This window comes from Antennarius striatus, chromosome 7 (assembly GCF_040054535.1).
Source record: "Antennarius striatus isolate MH-2024 chromosome 7, ASM4005453v1, whole genome shotgun sequence".
NCBI lineage: Eukaryota > Metazoa > Chordata > Actinopteri > Lophiiformes > Antennariidae > Antennarius > Antennarius striatus.
Genome location: NC_090782.1, coordinates 5476727 through 5495439, shown reverse-complemented (window position 1 = coordinate 5495439; position 18713 = coordinate 5476727). Strand labels below are relative to the sequence as shown.

General features: G+C 41.1%; 2 protein-coding genes across 2 annotated transcripts in view; one reads left to right on the top strand and one right to left on the bottom strand.

Moving 5' to 3' along the window:
• The first annotated feature begins 11834 nt into the window (after nt 1-11834).
• On the top strand, nt 11835-14081 carry rasl11b (RAS-like, family 11, member B). Its single transcript, XM_068319532.1, has 4 exons — nt 11835-12175; nt 12266-12322; nt 12425-12501; nt 13024-14081. The coding sequence occupies exons 1-4, from the start codon at nt 12061-12063 to the stop codon at nt 13522-13524; spliced, it is 750 nt and encodes a 249-aa protein (XP_068175633.1). The 5' UTR covers nt 11835-12060; the 3' UTR covers nt 13525-14081.
• A 1005-nt stretch (nt 14082-15086) lies between these two features.
• scfd2 (sec1 family domain containing 2) overlaps nt 15087-18713 on the bottom strand; it is an 85382-nt gene continuing 81755 nt past the window's right edge. Inside the window, exon 9 of the mRNA XM_068319581.1 lies at nt 15087-15532. Within this exon, the coding sequence (XP_068175682.1) occupies nt 15440-15532 (93 nt within the window). The 3' untranslated portion in view covers nt 15087-15439. The remainder of the gene's footprint in view (nt 15533-18713) is intronic.

The window sequence follows — 18713 nt, the reverse complement described above, 5'->3', positions numbered from 1 at the left end:
CTTTCCCTGCTCTCAAAACCGTGCAAGCTGCATGAGGAACCCAAAGCAAATTGTTTAAAATAAATGTTGTAAAACAATAAAACATAGCTTTTTACATGAATAGCGTATAATAAACACAGCAACAAACCCAATTTCCCTGGGCCCAAAGCAACGCCTTAATGTTTTTGTTTTTTTCCAGTTTCTAGTTCAATGATACAATCCTCCTGTTGGAGTGGTGCTAATTCATGTCATCAGCTAATTCATGTCAAATATATAGCATGCTACAGATGCCGCAGTGGATGGCTGCACTCTGTAATGTAAATCCAATACATTGTCCTCAGGACGAATACATTTTCATGTCTATGTGAATCTAGAGTTCATGATTTGTATGCAATAATTGCAATAATAATCAATAAAAAATTAAACTATTTGTCCTCAATAGCACCATTGTAGTGCTATGCAGCAGCCCCATACACGACTTACAGTGACAGTTTCACCTGTATGGTCTATATCCCTGAAATATTGTTATTCATGGTGTGCACACTCAAATAATACATTTACAAGTGCATAAAATGTTTATTCCTCTGTGACCTGTTCATAGCCACATCATAATGTGTCTGCTCTGCTTCACAAACACTTTCCATCAGTGAGACAAGGACAATGGCACAATGGGCACATTGTTCTCATTACACCAAGCAGGAAATGGAAAAGTTGATCGTGTCCACATTATTTAAAAAAAGAAAGAAAAGCAAAGCTAGAAACTGTATCTGCTGGTGTGTCTGTGCATGGGAGTGCACATTATTGTGTGGGTGACTTGTATTGTAATCAGACCAATGTGCAGCACCCAGGAGAGTGATGCATGCTATATTTATTTAGATGCTGAGGTTTATAATGAAACGTTATTGTGTCAGTGGATAATAGTGCCAGGCTATATTAAGCACTGGCCTAGTTTTTATTGACTTCTTACTCGCATAACTAAATATAGAGACATTCTCAGGCTTCTTTTGCCACAGAAAACAGTCCAGACAAACAGTCAAACAGTAATGCTTTCTGCTGCATCCATTCCCATTTCGAGCTGATATATATTGTTACCATGCTAAAATCAAATCAAATCACAGTTTTCTTCACGACACAAAAACAAGGACATCTGCTCATATAAACTGTCAGAAACTCATTGAGGCAGTGTTTATTGAGGCAGAGAATAACATTAACTTTAAATTTTTCATTTATTTATTTATTTTTGGTAATTTGGCTTTCTGGTAATAACAGAAGAACGGATGTGTGGTGGAGGTATGCAGTGTACCCGGTGTGCTCCAGACCTGAGAGAAGCTAATGGAGCCAGGGAGCACAGATGTACAGGTACAGACCAGTTCCCATGACTGTTCCTAAAAGTAGTAAATCACAAGTTTGCCTTTGACAGCTCAAAACCACACACACACACACACACACACACACACACACACACACACACACACACACACACACACACACACACACACACACACACACACGCTCATATATCCCCTGCATAGCTGTCTCATTGCTATAGCAGTTCAAGATTCCTGCACTAACCCTCTTCTCTGCTTGATGCTCAGCAACATCCTGACCTCATCACAGTCAATAACAATAGACCTGTTTGTATAAGTGGATGTCAACAGTTAGATGAAATGACTGCAGGAAGCACTGGAGCTTGACCCACTTTCCAGTCCTGTGAACCCCATGAATACACCCTGCCAGGTGCTTGGGGTCTGCGCAGTGAATGCTGGAGATGTTTGTTACCCTACGGTTACACACAACGCAGGCTTTTAATGTGGTGCTCAAGTCAGGTCTGGATAGATAGCGATGTCTTAGGAGATGACTACATACACAAATATTTCATATGGATTCTTACTGATTACGTTACAGCACTCAACAGCAGCGTCACTGAAATTACTTGAAGGTGTAATCAATAAATGTAATATTTATCAGCTGTAGTAGAAACAAGGCGGTCAGAGACTGCAACATCCTGCAACTTACCCTGACCTACTTTCAGGGTAGGTCAGGGTACCCTGAAAGTAGTACCTGACTAGTGCATAGACTAGTGCATATGGAGAAGGACAGTGTGAGTAAGCTAGTGCTTTGATCTATGATCTTCGTATCCGTAACGGTTGCGGAGATATTTGGTGGACGTACTAACGTACGAACTAACGGACGAACACACGAACACTGACAATTACAATACATCACCGCTTTGAAGCAGGATGTAATTAGTTACTTCACTGGTTAACTTCATGTGACTTCAACTCCACACTATCCCTTTTATTCCCAATTTGATATTAGAAACATAGACATATGGTACGTAGAATATTGAACCTGCTTTTACATACATTTTGAAATAGCTAAAAAAAAAAAAAGCATTGACATATCAGCATGGCTTTTTATTAAAAATGTATAAATGTATAAGTATATTGTATAAAATGTACAGTATAAGTATATTACAGCCAGACACTAACTCAAGATTGTTAAAAATGGATGAAGCAATAGCAAGAAGTAAGAAAAAAACACAGCTTGGTTTTAGCTTTGAAAGACATTTGAACACATCTGGGATTAAACCTTTAACAAAGATATAGACGAATGAAGACACTCCTCCTCTGAGGTTTGCAGCGTCCAACATATTTGTTGAATGTACCAATTCAATATGATCTTTAAATGCAGGGTATGGATACTATTTTTTTCTAAGAGATACTGAGCTCCACTCTGACGCAGCTACTGCAGTTATCAGCAATTGAGTCTTTTTTATCGGCTTGAGTCGAAAACATTCCTTAGAAAATAATCATCACTCTCACCTTGAGTTTCTTTTGTGCCTCAGACCAGTGGGATCTGCTGCAGAGAACAGAAGATGCATCTAAACTAAATCCCAACTGTTAGTGCATACACCTATATAAATAAAGATTGAAGTTTATCCATAGCATTATAATTAAATTATAATTTGAATGTGAAAAATGAAGAGTTTGAATCATAGAGAAAAAAATCTTTTACACTCCGATTGAACATATGTTTAGTTGAATGGCTCGCATTAATGCAATGTTTTCCTGAAATGTTGAGTCATGTGACTAAAATCATTTGATCAAACTTAAACCAAATGCATTTACTTGTCATTACATATGAAGTAAATGATATTTTCTTCATTGAAATAATTGAGCTGTTTATTTTTTGCAAGCATTCTACCTAAAAGTGATATACTACTTCATTACTGCATTATTTATAACCGAGCCCACGATATCACACTTTACTTTTAACTTAGACGACAAGTTTAAATGGAAAATTTATTGGAACTTAACGATGAACATAGACATTATAATAAAATAAAAAAATTAAATGTTGAATGAACTTAAAATTCCATGCCTTGTTATTCAGTTAATGGACTTGACATTTTCAGTTACAGCGAGTACCCCCCCCCCCTTGTCGGCGATGTGTGAAGTGTCAGGAAGACATGTCTGCCTCATTTAACGAAGGGGGGATCAAGTGGGCCACGATGCTGCGGGACCCTTACTTTAGATTTTCTGACGCACATCTTTTTCGTTTTTTCATTGTTGGAAAGTACAGTGTGTACCCTCACAAGAACACCAACACGTATCCTCATTATTGCCTGCAGCAGTTTGGACCGTCTGTTTCCTTTTTCTCACTTTGTGGCAAGCTAATGGTCCATCTGCACATCTCTTCCCTGCAGCAGACATGACTGGTTTCTGAATGCAAGGCTTAACCAGCACTGATATACTTCCCCTGCAGTACTACAATAAAACCCACAAATGCAGATTTCTAATGTCATGCAGCATATTATGATCCGCGTTACAATATATTTTGTGATGTCACAGATATCATAGATAGTTAATAGGTTTCTGAAGAAATTAAGGGAAGAACTGTTAATAAAGGTTATAAAAAACAATTGGATCCATCTATTTAGTGAGTTCCTGCCCGACTCATGTCTCACTCCTCTACAATGATGATGCTGAAATCACTTCATTTGTTTCTGCATAGTCTAACTGCTGGGCAGTCAAACAAAGAACACAGGTGTAAATCTGACTTCCTTCGAGGGGGTGTGAGGTAATAATGTCTCTATAATTATGAACTTGTTGAGTCATCACTGACGCATTTTACTGTATAGAGGTAACAAAACCAGATGATGTACAATTTCTTCCGTTTCCAAACAACAGGAGACATCGACACAGGTTAAAACACCTGAAATGTGCTGTGTCACATGATCTCTTCCTGTCGCGCTCCCACACAAAAGGCAGACTCTGCAGAGTGAGATGACCTTGACGGGCTTGATGGCAATTCACAATTTCTGAATAAGGCAGACACACATTCTTGCGGAAGTGTTCAAATTCTTTGTGCAACATCTGCGAGCTATAGCTGCGTAATCCCTGCGATCAGATCACACCAAAGCGATGGAGTCTGTGTGGGAGTGTGTGTTTTTTGTTTTTCTTTTTTCAGATGAGTGAATGCAGAGGTTGTGAGGTCCAATCGATAATGTCATGTGAACACAACGGGAGGTTACTGAGTCTGTGTGAAGGCAGGAGCAGGACGGGTTGGACGACAGGTCTAGTAGTTTTTTGGAGAGCAGACTAACCCACATGTATGCTTCACCGTGACACAGATCCGGTGTGTGTCAGAGAATTATGGGTCAAGGAGTGAGACTCAGCAGAACAACATGTCAGTTTACGTGGGTGTGAATCCCAAAAAGCAATTGCGCAACTACCTCCCTGCTTCTTTTTTGTCTCATAGTCTCCTTTGATTCAGAGCCAAAGTGTGGGCTTCATTTCAGTATTGTGATGAGACGTGTCACCACCAAATATCGAAAATTAATTTCCTGAATTCTTTTGATTCTTAATTGACCAGTTTTTGTCTTTTCTTCATCAATTCACAGTGAAAATGTCTTTTATTTATGAGTACAAAACTAAACATTCAAGCACTGGGAGACAAATCAAATAACAAGAGTATGATGCAGGAAGTTTAAAAAAAAAGAAAAAAAAAAGGATTGGACTATAGCCCTAAGCCTTCTGGGAAAGGATCCCATAAAAAAACCTTTCACTTGGACAATATATATATTTTTGTTTATTGAGCTATGATGGGATTCTTCACCTTATTTAACCTGACATGACATCACAGGACCCAACCATTCATCATCGTATCCTATCTAAGTAAACGTCTCTCTTGTTTGTCTGCAGGGATGTTGAGTGAATGTCGTTTGGGTCACCGACACGCCGTTCACGTCCTAATGTTATCTTGCTTTTTAGCCTTTTCCATTAGTTTAGGCATGCCCATCACATGTGTGCCAACACATTTGCGTTCACACGTGCCTAATCCACCTGTACTCATGTTCATTCTTCTCCTGAGAGGTAATGACAGGACTGAGCCTGTCTGTCAGTTTGCTAACTAAACTTTTTTTTTTTTTTTTTTTTTTACACTTGAGAGACAGGCAGGGGGTGGGGGGGCTGACAGAGAACCTGCCTCTGGGGTGACAAAACATCACAAACACATGCAGGAGTGGGAAAAATATCAAAGAAATTGATTTAAGATGGTGATAATGATGGAAGGAAAGCTTTGATGATGGATGTCTGACAAAGTGAAATCATAATCACCAAAAATACTGCAGCTCACGCACATTCTGTTCCCTCTCTATTTATTTCCCCATATTCCACACCTGAACCTGCACATCCTCAGCAATGTCTCCGTCCCTATTTACCACTGGGCTGTTGCTACTTGTGAGCTGATGACAGGTCGCTGTGTCCCACTGGGGGGGCCGTAAAGAGTCCACAGATGAGTTCTGACAGTCACACCACAGCTGGCACAGTTACACCTGTTTTTCACTTCAGACTTTATTTCAAAACGAGACTTAAAATGTCATTCCGTATCCTGATACTTCACTACACACAGTACACACACTAATGCCACACATGAACGTCCTCACTCAGCGGAGCGACTCTTGACTGTGGCTTCATTTTGGACAATCGAATCAAACCCACAGATCAGAGCTCCAGCCAGAATCACCCCCCCCCCCCAACCCTACCCCCAGGGGGCTGTCCGTCTACATTAAACCACCACAGTGGCCTTCATCTGAACCTGGTTGTGCCTCCGGCGTGGGCTTCAGCTCCCTTCAGTCTGCACAGTTTAAAAGACGAGACGGTCAGAGAGAGCCCAGGAGGGGGGGGGGGGGTCTGAGCGACTGGCAGAGAGTCTCAAAACCATAAATACAAACTATCAGACCGCGTGTCCCAACGCGTCGTGGACAAAGTGTCCGTGTCTGTGTGTCTCTGTCATGCTAATGACGCATGACTTCATCTCATTACAATCTCCCCCTCCCGAGGTTTTTATAGACCTTTTTCTCTTCTCGACAAATTACACTGGAAACAAATGTGAGTGTTTACCATCACTGACGCCTGGGCAACAATGATATCCTATGAAATGCAAGTGAACAGGGCCGGTTCTAGCGAACGTTATCAGGGTGGGCTGGTAGAAACAAGACGTGGACAACTTGGATTATCGACGTCAAAGGTCTAATGCCTTGAGAATAATAATAATATTATTATTATTATTATTATTATTATTATTAATATTAATAATAATAATAATAATAATAATAATAATAATAATAATAATAATAATTATTATTATTATTATTATTATTATTATTATTATTATTTCAAATCTATACTGAAAAATGACAAGAAAACAAATTTGAAAGTGGATTGACTGAAAGGAAAACCGTAAATTATATTTTAACAGTCAACTCCACCAAGTCAGAATTGTGACAGTTTCGTTTAAAACCTAATTCAGTGACACTTCCAGTGTCCAGATGGACAGACGGATGGACGTATGGACAGACAGAGAGACAGACAGACAGATCTACTCTATTTTCTCTTGATCCCAAACTTGGGAATTCATATCACGACAGAATTCAACAGAGATAAAAAATAAAAACTTTCTGCAGTTAAGAAGAATAAAACTAACAAGTTTAAAATTTGGAAGAACAGCAAAATTAAGAAGAATAGATTTACAATAAAGAAGAAGATACACTCTACTGTAGGGATATCAGGTGTACGATGAAGTGTGTAAAGGCAAATATACAGATGAGACTAATAAATATGAAATGTGAATATTGCATGTGTTATGGCTCAAAGTGTAACTAAACAGCACTGTTGTGAAACTGGAAGGTAGCCAGACAAACAAGACTAGACTTACACTGGGAATTCATTGGAACTATATATAGTGTTGCTTTTGGAGAATGGTTAAGTGGTTTTCCCAGCAAGCCTTGTTTGGATGTTCACCAGTGGTGCCTGTTGTGCATTGGTTGGCAATCTACGGATGTTTAGGTAGAAATAGTTACAGGCGTGTGAAAACTATTTGGCTAGCTGGTTAATGCTGCCTGACATGGAATATCTCCATGGAGGTGGGACTGAGAGGGGGCAGACCCTGTGGGTGATTACATTCCTGTGTTAACAGCATCAACTAGACAACACACTGGTTTACAGGTGCACAAAATCAAACATGCAACACAACAAGAACATTTGATAAACTAAATCAATGTAGGTCAAGATGTAAATATATGGAGATCCATGCATCCACCCCTCCTTAAACTATTACACTTCGTCTTTCAATAAAATTTCATAACTATTATTTTGGTCTACTCTGTGTTCCACTGCTCCCTGTATTTAATGGGTGTTTCGCTGTGATGAATCCTGGGCTCACTGGTGATTCACCCATATGTGTGTTCATGACATCAATATTTACTCTACTCTCATTAAAGAGGTGCAGGGCCTGTGGCTGCAGAATGAATTGTTATGAAGAGGGTACTGGCTTAATTATACTTGTCTTTAAATCACTGAGCATGAGACTGAAAAAAAAATGCAATGATTTATGTATTTATGCAACACATAAATACATTATGTGTTGCAACCAAATCATCAGCATTACCATGATTGTAGAAACATCTCTATATATATATATATATCTCTAATTTCATATTTAGGTTTTTATTCATGATCATTCTTGGCTTTGTCCTCCATCAAAACATTGAAAAATTATGTCAAAGTTTAATCAAACATGCACCAATCTCATAGAGTTGGGTTGTTTTACTCACAGGTTTCACATGTGGGAAGAAAAAAAAATCTCAATGGGTGAAAACAGGATAATCCCAGAGTTTAAAGTCTTACTTTAAATACATATCTATGGTCACATGTACAGCAGAGGAAAACACCCTGATCCTCTGCTATTGCTTCACACTCAGTGTTTTCAGCCAGCCTGACTCCTCTACGCACACACACACACACACATACACACACGCACACACGCACAGTTTGATATGTTGTCAGACAAACAGCAACAGGACAGACACGTGAAAGTCAATCCTCAGAAATAGGAGTAGAAATTAATTGTCCTGAGTTGCACCAGAGATAATCTGTGGAATGTAAGCGGGAACACGAAAGAGAGATGGAGAAATAAGATTTGAGTATTTTCCATTATGGTTTTCAATAATTGCCTGCGACTAAATGGCTTACATCAGGTTAAAAAACTTGAGCTGGCATTCCTTGAGTGGGAGGAGGAGCTGGTGTGAGTGGGGAGACTATTGTTATACACAACCACCACCATAACACACACAACCCACTAAAACGTCATTGCCTTCCCCCTACACTGCTGACATTCAGAGATATGCAAATGATGAACATATTAGAAGGTTTGCATTTCAATAAGAAACAACAGCCTCCCTTGCTTTGTGTGGGCCACAAGCTGCTTTTGGTCACAGGCCAATGCAAGTCCCACTGTTTATGCCTGCGAGTATATGTGGAAATGCTAATGTGCTAGCAGGGATAAACAAATAAGTAACAAAATGCATGAAATGACGTGTGAAGAGATGCGCTTCTCCGTCACCCTTGTGTTTGTGCATCTGATGTTAAATCACGCAAGAAGAAAAGTTCACGCATCGACCATTGTATTCCACATTGATGAACAAATATAAATATTCAGAATGAAGGGAGAACGTCTGGGAAACATTTAAAACAAAAAAAACCTTTCTGTCAGGGGGCAAATTAAAAAGAACTACAGTTTGTTTTTTTTTTTTTTTTTTTGAGCAACACTCACACAACTTTAAATAAAATGAGATTACTGCAGTCATAATGAGGCCTGGTAAAAATGACAGGCAGAATAAATGACTCTTAATAATCACCCTTGCATGCAGTGATTAAAGGCTATGACAATGATAAGCATCTATCATTGCAGTGATAAACATGTGACCATGGCTCATGAGAATTGCCCTCGGGGAAGCTCTAAACTGCTCCAGTTTCTCTGATATCCCAAATGGCCATCCTTTGTGGGATCAGGCCTGGGGGGGGCATGTCGAGGCATTATCTCCTCTCAGCTCCACTGTAAGAGGCGAGGCAACTTCAGGAAATCAATCCTCACTTGTGTGTCAACAAGGACATCCTTCTGTGTATCCCCTGCTGATTTTACCTGTCCCGCATACCCAGTGCCAACCCCCCCCCAAAGTCACTGGACATTCCTCTGTTTGCCACAAATACCTTAAATTCTCCCTGATAATTGCCCACACACCCCGGTTAACCCTTTTTGACACTCTGCGGCCACCTATTGTCACCTATGTGTGGACGACACAGGCTCGGGTCAGTCCTAATCCTGCTAAGTTGCGACTATTGCCTTCTTTGCCCCAAAGGTATTTGAATTTACCTCCTGACCTCCCTCAGGGAAAGTGAATAGCACGAGCACAGCTACAGGGTGGAGTTCGCTTTAGTGGATTATTGTTGTGTAGACCGTATCATCAGCACATATACATTCTTTTCCAAATGTGAGTGACATTGCCCAATGGTTTAAAGTCACTATTACGGCTTTATGCTGCATTGACTTCTGGCATGGGTCACTCCTACACATGGACACATAGTCTTACCATTTCATTATCATTCTTGTATTGTTGCTATAGTTGGGAACAACCTTTATCCATCTTATCTTTCTGCAGCAAAGGCTAAGAAAACAATATGCTGAATCTTAAACTACATCATTCATTTGAAATGCAAGAAACCCAAAAAGGAATCCAACTTACATGACATTTTACATAAAGGTGGTCCTCAACCTACAAACGCAATTAGTTCTGAGAGGTTGTTCATAAGCTGAATTGTTCGAAAGTTGTTATTTTTTCCAATTTCAATCTATAATGGCCATTTGAGGTCATTTAAATGTCATCACTACTCTAAATAAGAAAGTACTATTCTCTTAGAACTATCAGAAACAATTACAGGATATAATAACAACACATAAATGAAATAAAATACTGTAGTACCGCAACATAACTATTACATGTTTACGTCTGCTGAATGAATTTTATCCTCGGGGGTGTAGATGCTAAGCCAAGCCTTAAGCCACTGAGGTATTCCACCGCACTTAAGTGCACGACGCACTGATGCGCTTCCTGGTAATCAGAGGTCCAACACACCCTTTATGCTTGATTACTTTCTTTAATTTCAATTAAGTTTCTCAGTTAACTCAACCATTAATGTTTCCGAGCAAAAACTTCACCCTGCAGAAGATGTGCCAAAACGAAAGCCAAAAAGGCCACATGAAGTCCAACATCTTGACGTGAAATTTTAATCTATTGGGTGTTAATGTTACGCTTCCCAGCGTGGGTTGCAGCAGAAGCAGAAACGGGAGCTGCAGTAGTCGGCCTGCTGCTTGAAGTCACTGCGCTGGTTGTGAATCGGTTAAAGGAATAGCTCTGTATGTGGATGTTTACAAACCTAGCAACCATGTCTGCTCATGAATCAGGGCCACTAATTTCAGATTTCAGTACAGCTGCCTGTCATCAGCACTCTTATCAAAAATACATACCAGACCATAATCACAGAAGGATTGGATGCCAAAATACCTCAGCGCACGAGTGCAAATGAAAGACATGAGTGGGAGGCCTGTGGGGGTAGGCAGGAGAAAATGGGACAAAGCGATGATACAGGTTAAACGAGAACAGGGAGCAACCGCACAAATAATTTGCTTTGTGAAACGTCAACAAATACTTTGGTTTTGCTGCAATACGCTCCTGAAAAACACTTTTTTTTTTTTTTTTTTTTTTGCTCGCTTACTATTCCAAGACTGAAAAGTGACTGAAACATTGTGTGATTTCTGGATAAGTGTTTTCATTTTCAGGACGCGAATGCTTGCATGAGTTCTTATGAGGCATGTTTGTATGTAAGGTGTGTGTGGGGTGGAGGTAGTGGATGAAGAGCCATTAACCCCTTGTGTGGATGATTCACAAGTGTGGGGGCATGTCTATACACGTTTCCAGCTGTAACACAACACTGGGAGGTTGAGGACGTCTAAGTGCATCTTTCCTGCAGGATTAATAAAGCAGTAACAACAACAACACAAATACTACTACTATTACTACTACTACTACTAATAAAAATATTTATAATAATAATAACTGATTCGATTCATATCTACCTTGATAAATGTGTATTTGAGGATGAAATTAATGCTCACTATCTGGGGGCGGTCTGTTTGACTCTTGTTAATGGTGAAACTGATATTTGGATCTGTTATATTTGATTTGTGATATTTTTGCTCTATTCCTGTGTTACCATATATCTCGTGTATTTCAACATTCAAGCAGAAGCCCGTATTTTCCTCTCCTCTCTGCAGACACAGACAGCGTGTTTAGTCAGGACACCCAGCCAGGGGTCCCACCTGTCGCTGGTGCGTCGCTCGCAGACATTCACGTGTAGGCGGGAGCGCACGAGGGACGGGGGATGAGCAGCAGCCAATCAGAGGCGACCGCCGCTCCGGGGCTTTAAAAAGCGCGTGCGGCTCGTCCGCAGCATCGCTCCCTCCCCGCTGCCGTCAGACCAGCCTCAGCTCCCCGGCGGTGCGGACGTCTACCCACGGCTGACACGCTACGACTGTGGCTTAGGATTTACTTTAAACCCATTTTTTTTTCCTCTCCATTTTCGTTCAGAGAGCTTTGAAAGCGTTTGGAGAAGAAAATCACATTTCTGTCTATTTTTGCTATATATATATTTTTTTTTTCCCAAACTAACGGAAAAAAAAATGCGTCTCATCCACAACATGACGACTATTGCGGAGTGTCCAGCACCCGAGTTACCGGCGGCCAGCAGGGCCATTAAAATGGCTGTAATAGGAGGCAGCGGAGTTGGGAAAACAGGTAGGTGACATAAATGTGAAGTTGAATTATTTTGAATTCTGTCTGGTTACACGATTGTCTAATTTGTGTCATCACTTCTGTTTATTCCAGCTCTTGTGGTCAGATTTTTAACCAGGCGCTTCATTGGAGATTATGAGAGAAATGCCGGTGAGTAACATAATATTCACAAGTTGAAAGTTGTTCAATGAGTTCTGCGTTAGGGGAAATCGAGTTACTGAAACCCACTATGTTGCCTCTGTGCCTGTGCAGGTAATCTTTACTCCAGAGAAGTCCAAGTGGATGGAGAACAAGTGACCATCCAGGTTCAAGACACTCCTGGTGTGGAGGTAAGAGCATCCAACCCTCCACCTCCTCTTCTGGGATGAGTTTACTGAAGCTAACATGTTTCTGCACTTGAAAGAAATCTGTTGTTAATTTAATACCGACGTGACATAATGTAATTCACTGTGTGGGTGTTAGGGTCACGGAGACCTCTCTTGACTGGGCATCTGTCCAAATCCAAAGGAGTCTGTATGTAAATTTTCTTGTGAAGGAGAGCCTTTGAGTCTGGCTGTCTAATCTCCTCTTTAGTCTAATGTATGTCTGAGGCCAGGGTAAATGATACCCTGATCCTGACTCCTCCATCACCCACACCTCACTGTTCCGAGGGAGTAACCCTATAGCTTTTGTCTGTCCCACTCAGCATTCCAGTCATGACTTCAGATTGTTTCCAGAGAGTCAGAGAGCGTCTAATCTGGACTGAATTGTTTCAGTTTGGCGCAGAAAATAACTCAATGTTCTCTTCTGTCATTGTTTGACATGTTTTTAATCGGTCATTCCTTTTCTCCCCCCCCCTCCTTTCTTTCCAGTTGACTGACAATAGCATCGGTCTACCTGATCATGTGACCTGCTCCGTCCAGTGGGCTGATGCGGTGGTGCTGGTCTACTCCGTGACCGACCATCGCAGCTTCGATCTGATTGATCAGTTACACCAGTCGGTTGTTCGTGCCGGTGGTGGCAACATGCCCCCGGTCATCCTGCTGGCCAATAAGGCCGACCTGCTGCACCTGAGGCGAGTCGACTCCCAGCAGGGTCCTCTGCTGGCGGGAACGCTGGGCTGTTCTTTCTATGAAGTGTCTGCTAGCGAGGACTACAGCCAGGTGCACAGTGCTTTCCACAGGCTGTGCTGCCAGCTCGCCAAGCAGCCGCCTCAAGCTTCCTCCAACCCCTCACACAACTCATCCAGCACGGCCACGGAGAAGAGACGCTCGCCCCTGATCCCCCGACCAAAGTCTCCGAACATGCAAGACTTGAAGAGGCGCTTCAAGCAAGCTCTGTCTGCAAAAGTCAGGACCGTCACCTCTGTGTGAGGACGACAAGAAAGTGAAAGTGGTCCAGGGTGTCCACACAAAGAAAGCAGAGAAAGTGAAAGAGAAATAAAGAGGACAGGGAAGACAAACGCTTCTACACTGAAGTCCTGTTCCAGTGCGGCCGAAGAAGGCAGACGTGAGATTAACGGTGATAAGTGGTTAGCAGCTGGATGTGGCTGAATCTTTACAGAGGTGATGACCTCAGGGTGAGCAGGTGTCTGTCCTGTTGGACACCACGAGTGAGGTTTGGAGGACACGCAGGAATGTGTGTGAGACAGACAGAAACTCAAGACATTTCAAATAAAAAAAAAACTGCAAATCAAACTCAAAGCAGCTCTGAAGGACTTTACTGCTTATTTCTAGCTGTCGCCCATTGTAGCTCTGTTTTCACTGTCGCTACATGGAACAGCTGCATGCTGGTGTGGTTATAGCATCAACTTGATCTGGGGCTCTTTGCAGCAGTGTGCGTGCCAGTGCGTGCGTTTCTTGCATGTCAATACCTGCGGTATACTTGTGCAGCATCCAGAACCATCATTGTGCACGATAGCAGACTGGGGGGTGGGGGGGTGGGTGGGTTATAGAGGGGCAGCAGACAAGTATGTAGCATGTGGTGTTCATTTTCCACTGATGCACTTTATAAAGATGAATAATCCAAAGGGCCTATTTTTATTTATTTGTTGTAACAATACATTTTTTTTTTGTCCACAATAAAATATTGAACTTGATTCCTTGTCTGGGTTCTCATTGCATTGGACAGCAGAAAGAAGTTCATACACAAACAGCAAAGTTAAACTATCCTTTTTGAGTTTGGTTCCGTCCTTGGAGTCTAAAAGAGATTACTTCTGTTATTGAGGATGGCCTCTGTCGAAAAAAAAAAAAAAGTCTGGTATGGCTTATGAAAAAAAAATCCAGTCAACAAAAAGCATAGAAATTGGGAAAAAAAGGAATGACGCCAAAGCTGCTTCTCACATTTTGAGAATAACCAATGCAGTCCTTCAACACAGAAAACCTCTGATAAAAAAAAGCCGTCGACATAATGGGAGCTGACAGAGGCAGATGAGTTAATTTAGTTTTCTGTACAACCCAAGAACAGAACATTATATTAAGCTCTTTCCATTTCGTCCGTTTGTGTGTATGTCAGTGAGCTATACTTTTAAAACCCAAACCAAATCAGAGAGTCTTGAAAATCACAAAGTGCCTCAAAGCAAACCATTTACTGGTTTGCAACACTCCCCGTCTTCTATTCACACATTCAGGTGCAGGTGGTTGAAACGCCTGAGCTGCAGTTCCCCCATCAGGCATTGCATGTTGGTGTGAATAAATAGAAAAGGGAGAGGGTGTCTATGTCAGTGGGGTGCGGGTCAGTCGTAGGTGTGAGCAAGTTAGCTGCCGTAGCAGACGGCGTGAAATGACTTGTTAATTATTCTGCCCTAATTTCTCACCATGTGATCTTGTGGTGTGACTGGCTGCTAACAGGAAGTGTGTATTCGCCACTGCTACAACACACACATACGATCAAGCTTGGAAAAAAAGAAGAAAGAGAAAGAGAAAAAAGGATAAAATCTGAGCATGTTTGAAATGTCGCCCATTTTTATTGTGTTGATGTTTGAGGAACAGTTGTACTGATACACCACAGATTCCTGGAAAAGGAGAATCAGTGACAGACAAACTACACATTTTGACTCATACAAGAAAAGTGGAGCCAATGGTCGAGTTAACAAAGTTACACTTGATGTTAGATAACACAAACGCAAAATGATGACAGGAATGTCGCTTGGCTCTTCGTTTCCCACTTGCATATTTAAACACCGCAGCTCATTACTCATTACACATGCTCCTCTCACACCTGATGAGGCGTTGCTTGGAGCATGTGTCGTTCCATGTGTACATGCGCGCGTTTCCACGTGATGACCTTTTAGACGCCGATATCAGGCGTCAGTCTTTGGGTGGTGAGGAGCAGCTTGGGGATATCTGTGGGTCTCAGTAACCTGGTGGACAAAACCAGCACCTGGAGCAGAGCAGAGAACAATAATTAAGGTTATTTATTTTAGTTTAGTTTTATTTTCTCATGTAATGAAGCGCTAATGAATTTCACGATGAGTAATGTGCATATTGATATTCAACAGGCGAACGAATTGCGTCTAGGAAGCCGGTTTCTTCTCTGGATTAATGACTTCTGCTAGCATTGCTTATTCTAATTGTTCTGTTGTTGAATATGTGTTGGTTGGTGAGACTACAACAAATCATTTGGTGTAACTCTCTTTGAGGATGTGGTCAAACATCAAAGATAGGATGAGAAATTGTTAATTTTACCCAAGTTTTTAGTTTTAAACTTGTTAGATGTAATATTTCAATCTTCATTATATAATCATGTGTTGGTTTCTCATTCTTTAGATGAACATATCTATTAAATGCTAATATTATTTACTAAAACAATGTAGCCGCAAGAGTCTTATTAAAACAAGACACAACCTGTCAATGTGTTTAGTAACTGGTGTGTGAAGGGACATGTTGTCAATGCACTGATGTAAAAGTAATGAACTAAAGGTTACAGAGTTGATTGATATTTTTGCTATTGAGCTCAAAAATCCCCCAAAAAATGTTACATAATTTAACCTTTAAAAATATTTGAGGGAGTGCTCATTTGATTATTACTTTTCTGTTTGAAGTTTTCTGCCATGTTGTTTTACCAAAGTTCCAAGATTATATAGTCAGCATTAAAGCAGGTGATAAAATCAAGTGCAAGCAACTGAGTGCTACTTCAGACACGAGACAAAAAATGTGAAGCTGCTCTCACATTCATATCAACATATATGAAAGCGGCTTTCAGGATTTACTTCTAGAAAGTCACGCTATGTACTCATTTTTTATGTAACTACCAACACAACCAGTCAACAACAAAACAAGAGAACTATTCACCCATCACCTTTACGGGCGAGTGAGGGATTGACTCTGGAAACAGTCTCAAATGGAACATAACTATCAAGTTCTGAAGTCACTTCATTAAAAGTTTGCTCTCCTGAGTGCTCTCTGGTACGAACCAGAGCCTGGGTCTTGTTATGCTGTACAGCAGAGTGAGCTCCGTGTCTCTGCAGCAGTGTTGCTTTAACTCTGGGTCAGCACCTAAAATTGGCAGCAGACCTGTTTGTAGTGGCAGAGTCGCTACATTGCAGAGAAATTTAGCAAAAAAAAAAAAAGAAGAAGCAGTGTTTGTTTCTGTCTAACTGCTCATCAATGTCTGAGCCACAGTCATAGTTTGCACACACTTGCCTGCATACAGGATGTAATATGCATTTTCTGAAGCTCGTGCATGCGTGCTGAGGTCAGCGTGTGTGTGGGCCAGCAGGTTATTGTGTAAGCTGCTCTTTATTCAGTAGTCCTGATTACAGATGGAAGGCTTTGATCGCTGCCTGGCCTTTCATTGCCTCTGGACTCTTTCTCCAAGCCTTTTATTAAGACAAACCCATGAAACCGGCTTGATTTCCCTCTCTTCTTCTTCCTCACACTCACATGCATTCATCTGCATGTTTGGCATGGTAGTGTGGCGTGCATGTGTAATCAACACTTACAGCACCAAAACACACAGGCAGTCACAACATCTCCTGCATGTAATTACTGCTGCGACGCGAGTGAAGCACAGATCTGTAGGGTCGGTTAAGGCTCGACCGCTTGAATCCTTCTGAAGGAGGTCGTTCAGTAAACAAATCCTGTGAATATGCCAGCAGCAGAGTCTCTGTATCTTTACCTCTGTTTACCTGATGGTCCTGAGAGGTTAATTCACATTTAATCTGAATGAATCGTTATTTATTTGACTCAAACATAAAGGAAAATTGTTGAAGTTCTTATGTGTAAAGCTTTTAAAAGAACACAACACTATGAAGAAGTGAGAGAGAGATGGGGGGGGGGGGGGCGACGAGGTCCAAGGAGCGACAGGCTGGAAAGGAATTATGGTACAGTCAAAATCTACCATTAACAGGCGCCTCAAGAAAGACTGAATGGTTTCTTGTGTCTGTACATCCTGTCTTTCTAAAGAACAGTGGTGCATATTCATTGCTGGAGTCGGAAACGTAAAGGTTCAGGCTAGGAAACATTTTAAAACACTGTGTCTATTGATTGCTCATACATAGATAGCTGATATTTTAGTGGCTATCTTCTGTTTTGTCCAGAGAGCGATGCACCAGGGTTCCTTTTTAAAACAAACTCAAACAACATACCCAAGTCCCTCAAGACCAACATAAATAAGAGGTAGCTAGCGTACGGGGAAAAAAAGGTGTTTTGGAGAGAGTGACGGCCAATAAGGAGGTCAAACTGGAAAAAAAATCAACTTGTAGAGTAAATGTTAGCCTCTGGCAACAATTCAGCTGCTCGACAACGGACGAGGGCAGGGTTGAAAGTGATTGCGAAGGCGGTATTATTCTCTCTGACAGTAACACTGATCTGTCAAATGCACTGAATGATCTATTTCTTAGACTTCTTACATATTTTTAAAGAAGCACACAGTTGTGAGCACTGGAGATCCAATCACTCATATGTAACATCAGAAAAGTGTTTAAAATCTTTGATTATGTGCCAGCCAATAATCACAAAACTCATATTCAAGATGTCTTTTCATCATCTGCTCCCAGCTGATGAAATGTTTAGAGAGGATTAGTAACTCTATTAACATTAATAATAGGGGAGCCAAACTGGATCCACTGTGTTTTGCCAAGGCAGCAATAGGAAAACTGCTTTGTTCAAGGGAAAACTCATACTCCTCTCGTATTTGTTGACTTGTCCACTGCTTTTAATACCTCACAGCCTCATATCATGGAAGAGAAGATCATATCTCACTTCAGCCCAGTCCTCTTCCTGCTGGATGGATATGAGTAAAACTAATGAATAGACTCCACTGGTTCTCCTCAGGCTTGTATTTCATCCGTTTAGCGTTCTTATTTTATAGTGACGGCAAGCAGGGATTTACATGAGAACGAATTCAGCAAACTGTTGATGTGAGAGTTTATGCACAGGAAGGTTTGAGATGATTAAACTGAGAGATGTAAAGTCATGCGAGTCTCCTGCAGAGACTGTTGCTTCTGGAAACCACTTGGGGACAACAACCAAAGGTAAACTGCATGTGAGCTAAAACAAAAGGCCACTATTTTTGGCAGAGACTGCATTAACTGTGAGATAGAAAACTATTTTGATGTTGG

Excerpts from the sequence above, each read along its gene's own strand:
- rasl11b (XM_068319532.1), top strand. The coding sequence starts at position 12,061 with ATGCGTCTCATCCACAACATGACGACTATTGCGGAGTGTCCAGCACCC. Across the intron at positions 12,176-12,265 it reads CAGCGGAGTTGGGAAAACAG|CTCTTGTGGTCAGATTTTTA; the intron begins GTAGGTGACATA and ends TGTTTATTCCAG. Across the intron at positions 12,502-13,023 it reads AAGACACTCCTGGTGTGGAG|TTGACTGACAATAGCATCGG; the intron begins GTAAGAGCATCC and ends CTTTCTTTCCAG.